Below are 14,566 nucleotides of genomic sequence, written 5' to 3' on the forward strand. Positions count from 1 at the left end.
TTTTGTGGAGACTGGAGAAGAGAGACATTTGTAGCTTCACAAATATTAACCCATGTCTTCAGCTTTTGATCAGCAAGTAAAATAACGTTATACAACAACAGGAACCCTCGTCTCAGGTTAATTCGATAACTAATAAAATGTAACAAGTCTGAATGTAAAGTGCCAAATTCTTCAGATCAGCATACCAAATGTCACATTGTTTGGCTTGTCCAATTTTTTCTTAATGTTTTATGAGCTTTTAACACATGACTTTCCAGCACCAACTGAATTAATGTTTGATTGTAGTCCTGAGCTACTTGATTAAAAACTGAAGTTAGGAATAAGGCACAAACCTGGTGGTTTGCCTGTAGCCCAGTGGAAGACTGTTAAAATATGGTCTCTTACAACTTCTTTCTTTTTTAAAACAATACAAGAGCTTTGACGTGTAAAGGAATAGTTATTGAATATTCTTGAATCGTAATTGTTCTCAGTAGCCATCACTTTTTCTTTCTGTAGAAGGTAAATTGTAACATTTCGTAGTTGGTTTCCGTTGTCCTGGACACTGTAAATAAATGAAAACTTAAGAATTAATACAGTAGTAATGCTATCAACTCAACTTGTTTCTCTGACACTTAAACTAGAATATGAAATAAACTGTAATGCAAATAAATATTATGCATTATAAGCTAAAGCATAATTCTTCTATTCTGGGATACCAAAATGGTTCATAATTTTATATTTCAATATTAGTTTGAAAATAATACACTATTTCCAAATTGCTTTGCAATACAGGTGTAAATAGTAGATAGCTTAAATGGAAATTTTGATCAAATGGTTTCCCTCTTGCATGCTCAATGCCACAAATAATGCAAGGCCTAGTATTTTTCATATTGAAAATATTGTTAGCACTACTCGTGCTATTATATCGACACATACCATGGGTAAGGAATGCTATGCAATTCTGGAAATTGCAAGGGTGCTTTTCTTTTAAAGATTGGAAGGTCTTTGCCATTTTTATAAGTGTTCCTTTTCAGTTCTTTCAATGAAAAGGGCATCACAACAACAACAACTTGCATTTATATGTCCCAAGGCACTTCACAGGAGCGTTATCAAACAAAATTTGATATCAAGCCATAAAGAGCCACATAGGACAGGAGACCAAAAGCTTGGTAAAAGAGATAGGTTTATTTGATGCATTTTAAAGGAGGAGAGGTAGAGAGACGGAGAGCATTAGGTAGGAAATTCCCAAGCTTAGGGCTAAGGCAGCTAAAGGCACAGCCGCCAAAGATGGAGCAACAAAAATTGGGGATGTGCAAGAGGCCAGAATTGGAGGAGATCAAAGATCTCGGAGAGTTGTAGGGCTGGAGGAGGTTAGAGATGGGGAGGGCTGAGACCATTGTAGGGATTTGAAAACAAAGATTAGAATTTTAAAATTGAGGCATTGCCGGACTGGGAGCCAATGTAGGTCGGCAAGCATGGGGGTGATGCGTGAACGGGACTTGGTGCGAGATAGAATACGGGCAGTAGAGGTTTGGATGAGCTGAAGTTTAAGGAGGGTGCAAGATGGGAAGCCGACCAGGAGAGCATTGGAATAGTCAAGTCTAAAGGTAACAAAGGCATAGATGAGGCTTTCAGCAGCAAGGCAGGGGCAGCGTTGGGCTGAGTTCTGGAGGTGGAAGTAGGTGGTCTTGGTGACAGAGAGGATATGGGGTCGATGCTCAGATCAGGGTCAAATAGGATGCCAAGGTTGCGAACAGTCTGGTTCAGCTTCCAACAGTGGCCAGTGAGAGTGATGGAGTCGGTGGCTAGGGAACAGAGTTGATGGTGGGGACAGAAAAGAATGGCTTTGGTCTTTCCGATAGTTAATTGGAGGAAATTTCTGCTCATCCAATACTGGTTGTCGAACGAGCAGCATGACAAATCAGAGGCAATGCAGGGGTCAAGAGAAGTGCTGGTGTCATCAGCGAACATTAGGTAGTTAACGTGTTTTTGGATGTTATCGAGGGGCATGTAGATGAGAAGTAGGAGGGGGCCAAGGATAGATCCTTGGGGGTACTCCAGAGGTAATGAATCAAGAGTGGGCAGAGTACCCATTGCAGGTGATTCTCTGGCTACAACTGGGTAGTTATGAATGGAACCACGCGAGGACAGTCCCATGCAGCTGGACGACGGTGGAAAAGCTGTGTCAAAGGCTACAGACACGTTGAGAAAAATGAGGGATAGTTTACCACGATCACATTGGATGTCATTTGTGACTTTGATAAGGGCTGTCTCAGTGTTGCAGCAGGGACAGAAACCTGATAGGGGTTCAAACCTGGAGTTGTGAGAGTCCATCCAAGCTCCTCCATCCAGAAAAATACTTATAGTTCACCCCAACATACCATCCAACGGTTCTTCAAATGATTCCAAGGCTGAATCCTCCACTGCTTGTCCTAGTATTAGTTTGACTTGATGTAGTGTTCTGGTTGTACCTTTCCTACACCTTTAATTATTTTATATATGTATGAGGTCCCTTCTTAATTGCCTTTTTTTAAAACTAAGGGTGCAAGTTTCTCTTGTCTTTTCCTCAGTTTTCGGTCTCGTGGTTCTCTTCTACAACAGTTATGGGGCTTAAATGACACTCCTGTGTCTTGGCAATCAAAACTGGACAAGTTCTCAAACATGTTCTGAATTGTACTCTACTGAATTGGCAATACAGTTCAGATTGCTGTTATGAGTGCTGCTTCATAATGCCAAAAATGCTAAAATCCCTAGATCTCTTTCACCTTTATATTAAGCTAATTTAACATCATTCATACAGTACACATGTTGGCTTCTTCGTCTTCAAATGATCTTGTGCGCAGTAAATTTCATCTACCACTTACAGATTTTATCTGTGCAAAGATGAAAAGATTTAAATAAACGCAAATGTTGGAAAATCTGAAATAATAAAAAAACATACGAAATAGGAGCAGGAGTAGGCCATACGGCCTCTCAAGCTTGTTCTGCCATTCAATAAGATCATGGCTGATCTGACCTTGGCCTCAACTCCACTTTCTTGCTTGTTCCGCATAACCCCTGACTCCCCTATAGTTCAAGAATCTGTCTATCTCAGCCTTCAATATATTCAATGACCCAGCCTCCACAACTCTCTGGGGTAGAGAATTCCAAAGATTCACAACCCTCAGAGAAGAAATTCCTCTTCATCGCTGTCTTAAATGGGTGACCCCTTATTCTGGAACTATGCCCCCTACTTCTAGATTCCCCAACGAGGGGAAACATCCACTCAGCATCTACGCTGTCAAGCCTCCTTATATGTTTCAATAAGAAACTTGTACGCAGTGCTCTAGGTGTGGTCTCACCAACACCTTGTACAGTTGTAGCAAGACGTCCCTACTTTTATACTCCATCCCCCTTGCAATAAAGGCCAACATTCCATTTGCCTACCTAATTACTTGCATGCTAACTTTTTGTGTTTCGTGTACAAGGACACCCAGATCCCTCTGTACCGCAGCATTCTGTAGTCTCTCTCCATTTAAATAATTTTTTGCTTTTCTATTCTTCCGACTAAAGTGGATAAACTCATATTTTCCCACATTATGTTCCATCTGCCAAACTTTTGCCCACAACTTGCTTTCCCACCTATCTTTGTATCATCAGCAAATTCGGCTACAATACACTCGGTCCCTTCATCCAAGTCATTAATATAGATTATAAATAGTTATAGCCCTAGCACTGTGGCACTCCACTAGTTGCAGTTTGCCAACCTGGAAATTACCCATTTATCCCGACTCTCTATTTTCTGTTAGATAGCCAATCCTCTATCCATGCTAATATATTGCCCCCAACCCCATGAGCTCTTATCTTGTGTAGTAACCTTTTGTGTGGCACCTTATCGAATGCCTTTTGGAAATCCAAATACACTACATTTACTGGTTCCCCTTTATCCACCCTACTCGTTACATCCTCAAAGAACTCTAATAAATTTGTCAAACACGATTTCCCTTTCATAAAACCTGATTTAATGATGGATTTACACCCAACACATTAAACTTGTCCTTTCTCTTTACAGATGCTGTGTACTTCCAGCATTTTCTGTATCTGGCTGTTGCAACTAACCTGGTTGCCTCTGTGAAACAGAAGTAGTGAAATCTATGGGGAAGAGTAACTATAATATGATCAAATTTGAGCGCATCGAGCAATCAGAACCAGTGAGGACCAGCACAGATATATAATTGCAGGAAAGTAAACTTTAAAGGAAAGAGGAACAAACTAAAAGAAATTTGCAAAGTGATATTTTGGTCAAGGAAAAATGGAAAACTTTTAAATCAAGAATACTAAATATGCAAGGCAAGTATAACTGCAAGGAAAATAAGTATAAGCAAAATAAGTATAAGCCTAACAAGCGGGCCGGGAAATTCCGTAAGCCCTCCACTTATCTCGAGGCACTGTTGTCAATCCACATTCTGCATTTCTGAAAAAGCCTTCCCTCACCTCCTTACCTATCATACTCATTCTTGTCAGCACCTGGGTGTCAGGGAAACTCACTTATGCAAAGGGCAACCTCTGCAAATGCTAAAGCATTATTTTTACTCAAATTCGCTCTGTCAATTCACATTGCCTGCCAAAAAGAGATCTGCTAGTCTTCAAGGACACACGATTTAAAGGGGCAATGCACCTGCACTTCTCTTCCTCATGGGATGCATGTATTCAAATGGGGGAAGTGTGTTGGTCACCCACATGCTCTCAACATTGAGTTCTCTCCCTCCAAAGGAAAGTTTGTCTCTAACCATCACCAGAGAAATGCAATAGGAAGAAGAGCACCAGCACTAAAAACCCTGCCCTAGAAATTCGATCACGCTGCACCCATTTTACAGGTCTAAGAGTTCAATACAGCGGGCGGTGCATATGAGCCATTCCCTCCACCCCCAATACAGTAACAGTTCTTACCACCACATCCTTACTACCACCATCCAATTTGTTTCCTTCAGTCCAGCCTCATGGGTCTTGCCCTCACTTCAAATATTAGCACCAACACTGAATCCAAAAAAGAAAATTAATCCAACAACTCAATTCCATCTGTGTATAATATTTAACATGAACAATTAAGAATCACCTTTGTGCAACCCTTTAGTGCTTGTTTTAGTCCTTGTTTGTCAGTTTTAGTGCTCCTACAAAGTGTTTCCCCAGTGGCTACAGCTTTCAAGGTGGAAGGCTGCTGAGCTTCCATTGAAGACACTTCAAATGGCCGTGGTGGATGACCTTGAGCAGCTTTGGGAATTGAGCGCCTGACTGCAGACTGCAGCATCACTAAGCAGGGCACTGGTGGAGCAGATGGCAGAAGAGCAGGCATGCTGTCATCCTGACAGAGAACAGTAGGGGTCTCTCCCATAGAGCCAAGGTCACTTTCCTGGTTGGGACTGCCTCTGCACATCTACATAGCTCTGCACGAGAACAGAGTGCAAGAATTATGTGACATTCTTGAAGCCCTTGTCAACAGTGGCTCCTAGAGCCAAGATTTATTGGCAGCCGTCTGAGCATCCATGGCAAGTATGAGCAGCCATGAAAGCTGTCAGACATATCAGCAGTGGCTCCGTCATGGTGGACGCTACTATCATGTTCATGGAGCTGACCACGCGCTGCATGTTGGACAAAATGGTCCCAATACTTTGCTCAAAGCCCCGACGCAAGATGGAGCTGGTTCCTTCATGCTCTGAGCCATTGCATGCAAGCTCGCTGGCAGGCTGTTCAGTGTACCTAGTATTTCCTGGTGTATATCTGTCAGCTTTCTTTAGGAGACTGGTCCCTCAAAGTTGGCATTTGCATCCTCTGCAACAGAGCTAGCATTTGATCTTGTCCTCCGACGAGCTGGCACTTGTGGTGTCCTAACGCCCTGCCCCAGCTCCTGTTCGCTTGTGGCTCATGATTCGCCATGTGAAGACCACTCCTCTAACTTACCCTCTAAAGTACGTGTGGTGCCAATCTCTGAGCTGGTGCTTGCTAGGGTCAAGGGGGAATTACACTGCCTCTTCCTGAAGTGGCACAGAGGCCTCGACATGTTCAGAACCTGAAATAAAAGAGAGGGACTTGGGTTATCTTTTAGTGTGTCGGGGAGCAGAGACATGCCTAGCTTAAGAAAGTAGCGGCAGTTTGTCATGCAGAATGTGCAGAGTAAGATGGGAAAAATAAGATACGGTGAAGAAATCTTACCTGCCGTCTTCTCCAATGTTGACACTTACCATGGGCATGACATGTCCCCTGCCCATGATGGCCCAAGTGGAAAGGCTGTGCAGATGGGTTCTGCCTCCTCTGGTTACCACCTTTTGCTCCTGCAAGAAAGGAGAAGTGTGTTAGAGCCTTGTGAGATGTTTTGAGAGTGTATCATTGTCCAATTATTCATATGTTGTATGGATGATGCAAGATGTGGGAAAGTAAGGATTGCAATCGTAGTGAGAATAGGAAGTGCAGAGTGCAGAAGGAGGCGGAATGAAGTGTAGTGCAGTTATTGTAGGAGCGTGAAGGAAGCTGGGGAGGGAAGTGTAGTGAGTAGTGTGGCTGCAGACAGTGCAGGTGTAAGGAGCGAGTAAATGATGTGAGAAGTAAGATTCCTACCTTAACAACTCTGATGAGGTCATTTAACTTTTTTCTGCATTGCAGCATGTTCTGGGAGCTGACCTTCTCGGCTTCCTCTTCCCACTGACAGCTGCCTGGTGGGCTTTCTGCCTTCTGATGGGAACAGAATCTCCATCCTCCTATCGGCAGCCTGGACCAGGGACTCCAAAGCTGCATTTGAGGATTTGGGTGCCCTCTCTGAACCACTTCCAGCCATTTTAGACCTTTCACAATATTTCCTCCTATCTACAGCCAGAATGCACCACCCCTTCAAGAGGTGCTGGCTGCTTTTAAGTGACGTCAGTCAAGCCCGAATTCCTGCCCACCAAACATGCAGGCATCCAGTAAGTCTGACTCATGATAATGAGATGACAGCATCAATTTCATGAAGTCGCCAAGACCACTTAGCAAGTGGTAGTGCCACATTATATGATGGTGCTGCCCTTACTATAAATTGAGACTTAATCTTCACTAGGACTGTGTGGTGGTCACTACTACCTATCATGGACAGACACATCTGTGACAGGTAGGTGAAGACAGGGTCAAACAAATCTGACAGCTATGTCCTTGAAAAATTGGCCACTTAGGCCAATAGTGGTACTACTCAGCTACTCTTGATGGTGGATGTTGATGTCCCCCAACCAGAGTATATTTCAGGGTCTTGCTTCCCTCAGTGCTTTCTCCAAATGGTGTTCAACATGGAGGAGTACCAATTTGTTAGTTGAAGGTGGGAACTGTAGGTGGTAATCAGCAGGAGGTTTTCTTGGTCTTGACTTGAAACCATGAGATTTAATAGGATCTGATGTCAATGTTGAGGATTATCAGGGCCACACCCATATGACTGTTCCCTCACCTCTGGTAGGTCTACCTTGTCAGTAGGATGAACATACCAAGGATGGTAAAAGAGGGAGTCTGGGATGTTGGCTGAAATATTTGACTCAATGAGTATGACTATATCAGGCTATTGTTTCACTACTCTTTGGAACAGCTCTCTATCTTGGGCAGCAGTCCCCAGATGTTGGTGAGGAGCACTTTACAAGGTTGACTGGGCTGTAATTGCCTGAGTTTTGTCTTTCCTTGGTGACTTCAGAGGGCATGAAGAGTCAACCACGGAGAGCATGAATTTTCACAACAATATTTGCTGGTGTTCCCGCCTCAATCTCCACAACACTGCAGCTCAATTACCCTCCTACTGAGTTCCACTGACTCCCCATACTTTGGTTCGGTATTCACTAAGGAGGACACAAACAACCTTCTGGATATAAAAGGGGTCAGAGGGTCTAGTAAGAAGGAGGAACTGAGGGAAGTCCTTATTAGTCAGGAAATTGTGTTGGGGAAATTGATGGGATTGAAGGCCGATAAATCCCCAGGGCCTGATGGTCTGCATCCCAGAGTACTCAAGGAGGTGGCCTCGGAAATAGCGGATGCATTGACAGTCATTTTCCAACATTCCATAGACTCTGGATCAGTTCCTATGGAGTGGAGGGTAGCTAATGTAACCCCACTTTTTAAAAAAGGAGGGAGAGAGAAAACAGGGAATTATAGACCGGTCAGCCTGTCATTGGTAGTGGGTAAAATGATGGAATCAATTATTAAGGATGTCATAGCAGCGCATTTGGAAAGAGGTGACATAATAGGTCCAAGTCAGCATGGATTTGTGAAAGGGAAATCATGCTTGACAAGTCTTGTGGAATTTTTTGAGGATGTTTCCAGTAGAGTGGACAAGGGAGAAGCAGTTGATGTGGTGTATTTGGACTTTCAGAAGGCTTTTGACAAGGTCCCACACAAGAGATTAATGTGCAAAGTTAAAGCACATGGGATTGGGGGTAGTGTGCTGACGTGGATTGAGAACTGGTTGTCAGACAGGAAGCAAAGAGTAGGAGTAAATGGGGACTTTTCAGAATGGCAGGCAGTGACTAGTGGGGTACCACAAGGTTCTGTGCTGGGGCTCCAGCTGTTTACATTGTACATTCATGATTTAGACGAGGGGATTAAATGTAGTATCTCCAAATTTGCGGATGACACTAAGTTGGGTGGCAGTGTGAGCTACGAGGAGGATGCTATGATGCTGGAGAGTGACTTGGATAGGTTAGGTGAGTGGGCAAATGCTTGGCAGATGAAGTATAATGTGGATAAATGTGAGGTTATCCACTTTGGTGGTAAAAACAAAGAGACAGACTATTATCTGAATGGTGACAGATTAGGAAAAGGGGAGGTGCAACGAGACCTGGGTGTCATGGTACATCAGTCATTGAAGGTTGGCATGCAGGTACAGCAGGCGGTTAAGAAGGCAAATGGCATGTTGGCCTTCATAGCGAGGGGATTTGAGTACAGGGGCAGGGAGGTGTTGCTACAGCTGTACAGGACCTTGGTGATGCCACACCTGGAGTATTGTGTACAGTTCTGGTCTCCTAACTTGAGGAAGGGCATTCTTGCTATTGAGGGAGTGCAACAAAGGTTCACCAGACTGATTCCCGGGATGGCGAGACTGACATATCAAGAAAGACTGGATCAACTGGGCTTGTATTCACTGGAGTTCAGAAGAATGAGAGGGGATCTAATAGAAACGTTTAAAATTCTGACGGGTTTCGACAGGTTAGATGCAGGAAGAATGTTTCCAATGTTGGGGAAGTCCAGAACCAGGGGTCACAGTCTAAGGATAAGGGGTAAGCCATTTAGGACCGAGATGAGGAGAACCCAGAGAGTGATGAATCTGTGGAATTCTCTACCACAGAAAGTTGTTGAGGCCAATTCACTAAATATATTCAAAAAGGAGTTAGATGTAGTCCTTACTACTAGGGGGATCAAGGGGTATGGCGAGAAAGCAGGAATGGGGTACTGAAGTTGCATGTTCAGCCATGAACTCATTGAATGGCGGTGCAGGCTCGAATGGCCTACTCCTGCACCTATTTTCTATGTTTTCTATGTTTTCTATACTGCAGAGAACTGACTTCAAGATCCCCTTCATTAACTTTTCTAAACCCCTCCTTGTCCATCCAAATTTTTATATATTTAGAATACAACCATTGTAAGAGGAAAATGTATCTAAAAGATGAGTAATCTATCTGTTCATCTATTTTGCAACCCAACACAAGAGAATGGAAGTAAAAGGCAAATCACAAAATCTACTTTGTTCCCATAGAATCAGGAACGATGTGTCTACCCTAACTATAATACGATCATATCCCTTAATACTAATTTTGACAGGAAGAATAGAAAAACAGAATATTTTTTAAATAGTGAGAAACTTTTAAATGTTGGTGTTCAGAGAGATTTGGGTGTTCTCATGCAAGAAACACAGAAAGCTAGCATTAAGCTTCAGCAAGCAATAAGGAAGGCAAATGGCATGTTGGCCTTTATTGCAAGGAAGTCTTGCTACAATTGCACAGGGCCTTGGTGAGACCACACCATAGTTTTGGTCTCCTTATCTATGGAAGGATATACTTGCCATGGAGGCGGTGCAACCAAGGTTCACTCGATTGATTCCTGGGATGAGAGGGTTGTCCTATGATGAGAGATTGTGTAGAATGGGCCTATACTCTCTGGAGTTTAGAAGAATGAAAGGTGATCTCATTGAAACATACAAGATTCTGAAGGGGATTGACAGGGTAGATGCTGAGAGGTTGTTTCCCCTGGCTGGAGTGTCCAGAACTAGGGGCATAGTCTCAGGATAAGGGGTAGGCCATTTAAGACTAAGATGAGGAGGAATTTCTTCACTCAAGAGGGTTGTGAATCTTTGGAATTCTCTGCCCCACAGGTCTGTGGATGCTGAGTATATTCAAGGCTGAGATAAATGGATTTTTGGACTCTAGTGGAATCAAGGGATATGGAGATCGGGTGGGAAAGTGGATTTGAGGTCGATGATCAGCCATAATATTGAATGGCGGAGCAGGCTCGAGGGGCCATATGGCCAACTCCTGCTTCTATTTCTGTGTTCTTATGTTCTTACTATTAACATAGCTTTGAGCTTTTACACTATGCTATTTTGATGTGGTATAAAATGATTTTAGTGATATAAAGATTGATTGTCACGAACTAAAAAATTATAAATTTGAAGATAAGATACCGAAAGTGGAAGAGTATGCAAAGTACACAGTGACACGTTTATGTGGCTGGATCACAATGCTTATATTTTCAAAAGACTCACTTAAAAGACAACTCCCCAAATTCCATACAAAAACTCAGGAAAAAAATTCATGACTCCAAGGGGTAGAATTTGGCCAGTACAGATTTCTGGGGCACTCACTAGAGGTGCGCCGCTTTTGTCTGCCTTGAAGTGCTCCTAAAATCTTGGGGCGAGATTGGCCGCTCCCCAGCCTCTCCTCGATGGTGGCGTAGCGTGGCCACTGGATTCAGGGGCGGAGCCAGGTCCCAGCGCTGAAAAGTGCTGGGACCTCTGCACATGCGCACTAGCGTGTGCGCGCATGCGCAGTAGCTCCTCGCCCCCAGAATCTGTGAGAGTGTGGGGAGGGGCCGAAGTGCACCACCTCTATCCCTGGCCGAATGGTCTCCCTCATCGGCGGCCCGCTGCCTTCCATCGCCGTGTTTTGGTAGGACTTCTATTTTTCATTTGTTATTGATTGATTAATTGCTTATTACTTTGGTCTTGGTGCTTTAGGTGCAGGGTTCCTTCTATTTTTTATTTGTTAATTAATTACTTATTACTTTTTGTGCTTTGTTTAGTGCTTTGTAAGTCTTGGTGCCAGGTGCAGGTCCTCTCAGCTTCCTTGTATTTTTTCTTTGTTATTGAATGCTTATTTTTTTTCTTTGTTTAGTGCTTGGTGCTTTAAATGTACCTACCTGCGCTGATTTCTTAACTCTCCGCAAGGATTTTCTGTGCGGGCCACAAGTGGCCACATACGCTGGTCTAAGTTAGTTTGGAGCAACTATTAGCTGTCCAAACTGGCTTAAATGGCCAAAACAGGGGTAGGTGGCTGGTAACGCCCCCTTTTGAAAAAAAAACTTAAATAAATCCTAACTAACTCACTTACACTGGCGCAAATTCAATGTGCAGAATGGGGATTTTTAAGATACTCCAGAAAAATCAAGTTGCTCCAAAAAAAACAGCAACTCCAGGCCAAATTTGGGCCTCAAGAGTCAACATTATAAAGCTATTATCAACCAAAATTCTTACCTTTATGCCAATTTGAAAGAAGTCTACTAGTACACTGTTTCTTTGTTCTTTCTCATTTCAACCAGCATATTCCCATTAGCTGCTGTCCATCTATTCTTTTAATTTTGTAATGTTTAAATGTCAACCCATCAGTCTTGACTTCCAGTACTGATTTTAAATTTATTCTTTATCAATCTATCCTGCTGAATGCCTCCAATTCTAAGTCAGCAGCAGAAGCAGGACTGCGATGATTAAATACAATAGTACTGGAACATCAGAGCAATAGCTGATAGGAATTTCCGTTGCTAAATGTAATATCGAGCTCCGCCTAAGTGGACTACTGCTCTACCTAGTGGACTACTGTGGTAATGCAACTGCTGATATAAATACAATAAAGGGTCATGTGACCAGGTCATAGAAACATAGAAAGTAGCTGCCGGAGTAGGTCATTCAGCCCTTCGAGCCTGCACCACCATTCAATATGATCATGGCTGATCATGCAACTTCAGTATCCCATTCCTGCTTTCTCTCCATACCCCTTTAGCCGTTAGGGCCACATTTAACTCCCTTTTGAATATATCTAACGAACTGGCCTTGTCACATGACCAGTTCCTGTGGAGCTATCTTGTGTATGTGTGTGTTTGTGATGAAGATAGGATCTCAAAAGAATCAAAAAGATTAAAGTTACATAAACAGTAAAATTCCAATAAAAATTAAAAATGACAAAGTAAAATACCTTGTATATTACAATATTTAAAAAGAACATACACTAACAAAAAAATTAAAACGGACCAGAGAATCTATAAAAAACTGAGGAGCACAGATTCTGAACCAGGAGGTGCAAGTTAGAATGTTCAATTCAATGGCAATTCATGTACAAAAAGCAAAATAAAGAAAGGGAATGAAAAATGGAATTAAGAGATAAAAGAGACAGAAAGAAAATGTAAAATAAAATGTTATTTAAATGTTTTAATATCTCCAACAATAATTAAAATCTGAAGGAATGATACTCCACACTTGTAAAAGTTCATTTTCAGTGTCAAAGAGGTTGTTTTGCAGTAATTAAGACTTATCACACTGTTAAAACTTTATTTACATTGGAATGGACAAGCCCTAACCTTTTTCTGGCAATTTAGTGGATATCTATCACATAAGTACAGCAACTTCATGCTGTTCCATGTAGGTCAATGCCGAGTATAGCATAGCTTTGGAGAAGCAGGGAAACACGGACAGCAACTCCTGGTTTCCGCATTTAACTGCGCATGTGTGGTCGCTCGAAGTTGTTGTCTGATTTACAATTTAATAACGGTAAGCGCCGTTAGCCTCACTGCTATTTCTACAGCAAGATTTGGCCCTATAGCATCAGAGGAACGGAGTGCATTTTTATCAGCTGTCAGCTTTACTATTCCAGCATTGTCAGTTTATTATGTTGTTTATGTAACCTTAATCTTTTTGATTCTTTTGAGCTCTGACAAATTTCAGCTATCCATTACTAATGTGGATATTTTTTTAAATGTCAAATATCAGTGTTGGCAGAGCCTGAACATTTTTATCAGGTGTTTTGGTCAGATATTTCTTTGCTCCTTCAGGGCTGTGATATTTAAATGGTAATTCTCCCTCCCGACACCAGGCCAGGCTGATTTAAAATCACAGATAGTCCAACAAAATAGAAACTATGGGTCCAAGTTTCCGCCCTCTGGAAAAACGGCGCAGCTCGATAAGGTGCGGTGACTTTCTGGAAGAAAAAGGGCGCCGAAAACTTACCTTGTGATTCTCCGGTCTCCTCAGGATGTCTTCAGGCTCGGCGTGGTGCAGCACAAGGGGTCGGGGGCGGAGCCAGGACCCGGCGCTGAAAACAGTGCCAGGACCTCTGCACATGTGCACTAGAGTGTGCGCGCATGTGCAGTAGCTCCAGGCCCCCAAGGCTGCGTGGGAGGGACCCGACACTAGCCCTGGCCGAATGGGCTCACTGGGTGAAGATCGGACTGGACCTCCCTCCCGTTCAGCTCCCTCCCTTCCATTCAGCCTCCCCCCCCTTCTCTCCCCCCCTCTTCTCTACCCCCCCCTTCTCCCCACCCCCACTCCTGTCGTCGCTGGGGGTGGGCCCTGCCCGAAGTGTCGGTGGCGGCGGCTCGGCCCGTTCAGCCTCTCCCCCCCTCCCTCTTCTCCCCCCTTCTCTCCGCCCTCCCCCCTTCCTTCTTCTTCCCCTCTCCCTCCCTCCATGTCGTCGGCAGGGCCCGCCCGGCATCTCGCTGGGGGCAGGCCCCGCCCGAAGTGTTGTCGTCGTCAGCGGCCCGACCCGGCCTGTTCAGCTTCTCTCTCCCTCCCTCCCTCCCCCTCCTCTCCCTCCCTCCCTCCCTTCTCTCTCTCTCTCCCTCCTCTCTCCCCCTCCCTCCCTCCTCTCCCTCCCTCCCCCTCCCATTCCTCTCCCCCTCCCTCCTCCCCCTCCTCTCCTCCACCCTCCTCTCCTCTCCTTTTCCCTCCCTCTCCTCTCTCCTCCCTCCTCCTCTCCCTCCCCCCTGCTCTCCCTCTCTCCCCCCTCCTCACCCCCCTTCCTCCCTCTCCCTCCTCCCCCCTCTCTCCCCCCACCCCTTGCTGTCAGAAACACAGAGACACTGACAGAGACAGAGAGAGAGAGACACTGGGGAAGGACCCTGTCCCAGCCGCTGTTGGAGGGCTCCCGGTGCTGCAGTAGGTGAGTAGAAATAATTTTTTATTTATTGATTGATTTTTTATTATTTTTTTAATATTTTATTTTTTATTTTGTTTTGATTGATTTATTGGTTGATTTATTGATTTATTTATAATTTATTATTGATGCTGGCCCCCCGCCCCCATCTTTCGTTCCTTACGCCTGATTTTCTAAGTATAGGCAAGGTTTCT

At 43.9% G+C, this 14,566-nt stretch overlaps 1 protein-coding gene across 1 annotated transcript in view; it reads right to left on the reverse strand.

Annotated features, from left to right (window-relative positions):
* Positions 1 to 288: 288 nt before the first annotated feature.
* The window catches only part of LOC139262346 (MAPK/MAK/MRK overlapping kinase-like), a 253,865-nt gene continuing 239,587 nt past the window's right edge, over positions 289 to 14,566 (reverse strand). Inside the window, exon 12 of the mRNA XM_070877529.1 lies at positions 289 to 541. Coding sequence (XP_070733630.1) covers positions 467 to 541 — 75 coding nt within the window. The 3' untranslated portion in view covers positions 289 to 466. The remainder of the gene's footprint in view (positions 542 to 14,566) is intronic.

This window comes from Pristiophorus japonicus, chromosome 4 (genome assembly GCF_044704955.1).
Source record: "Pristiophorus japonicus isolate sPriJap1 chromosome 4, sPriJap1.hap1, whole genome shotgun sequence".
NCBI classification, from domain to species: Eukaryota; Metazoa; Chordata; class Chondrichthyes; family Pristiophoridae; genus Pristiophorus; species Pristiophorus japonicus.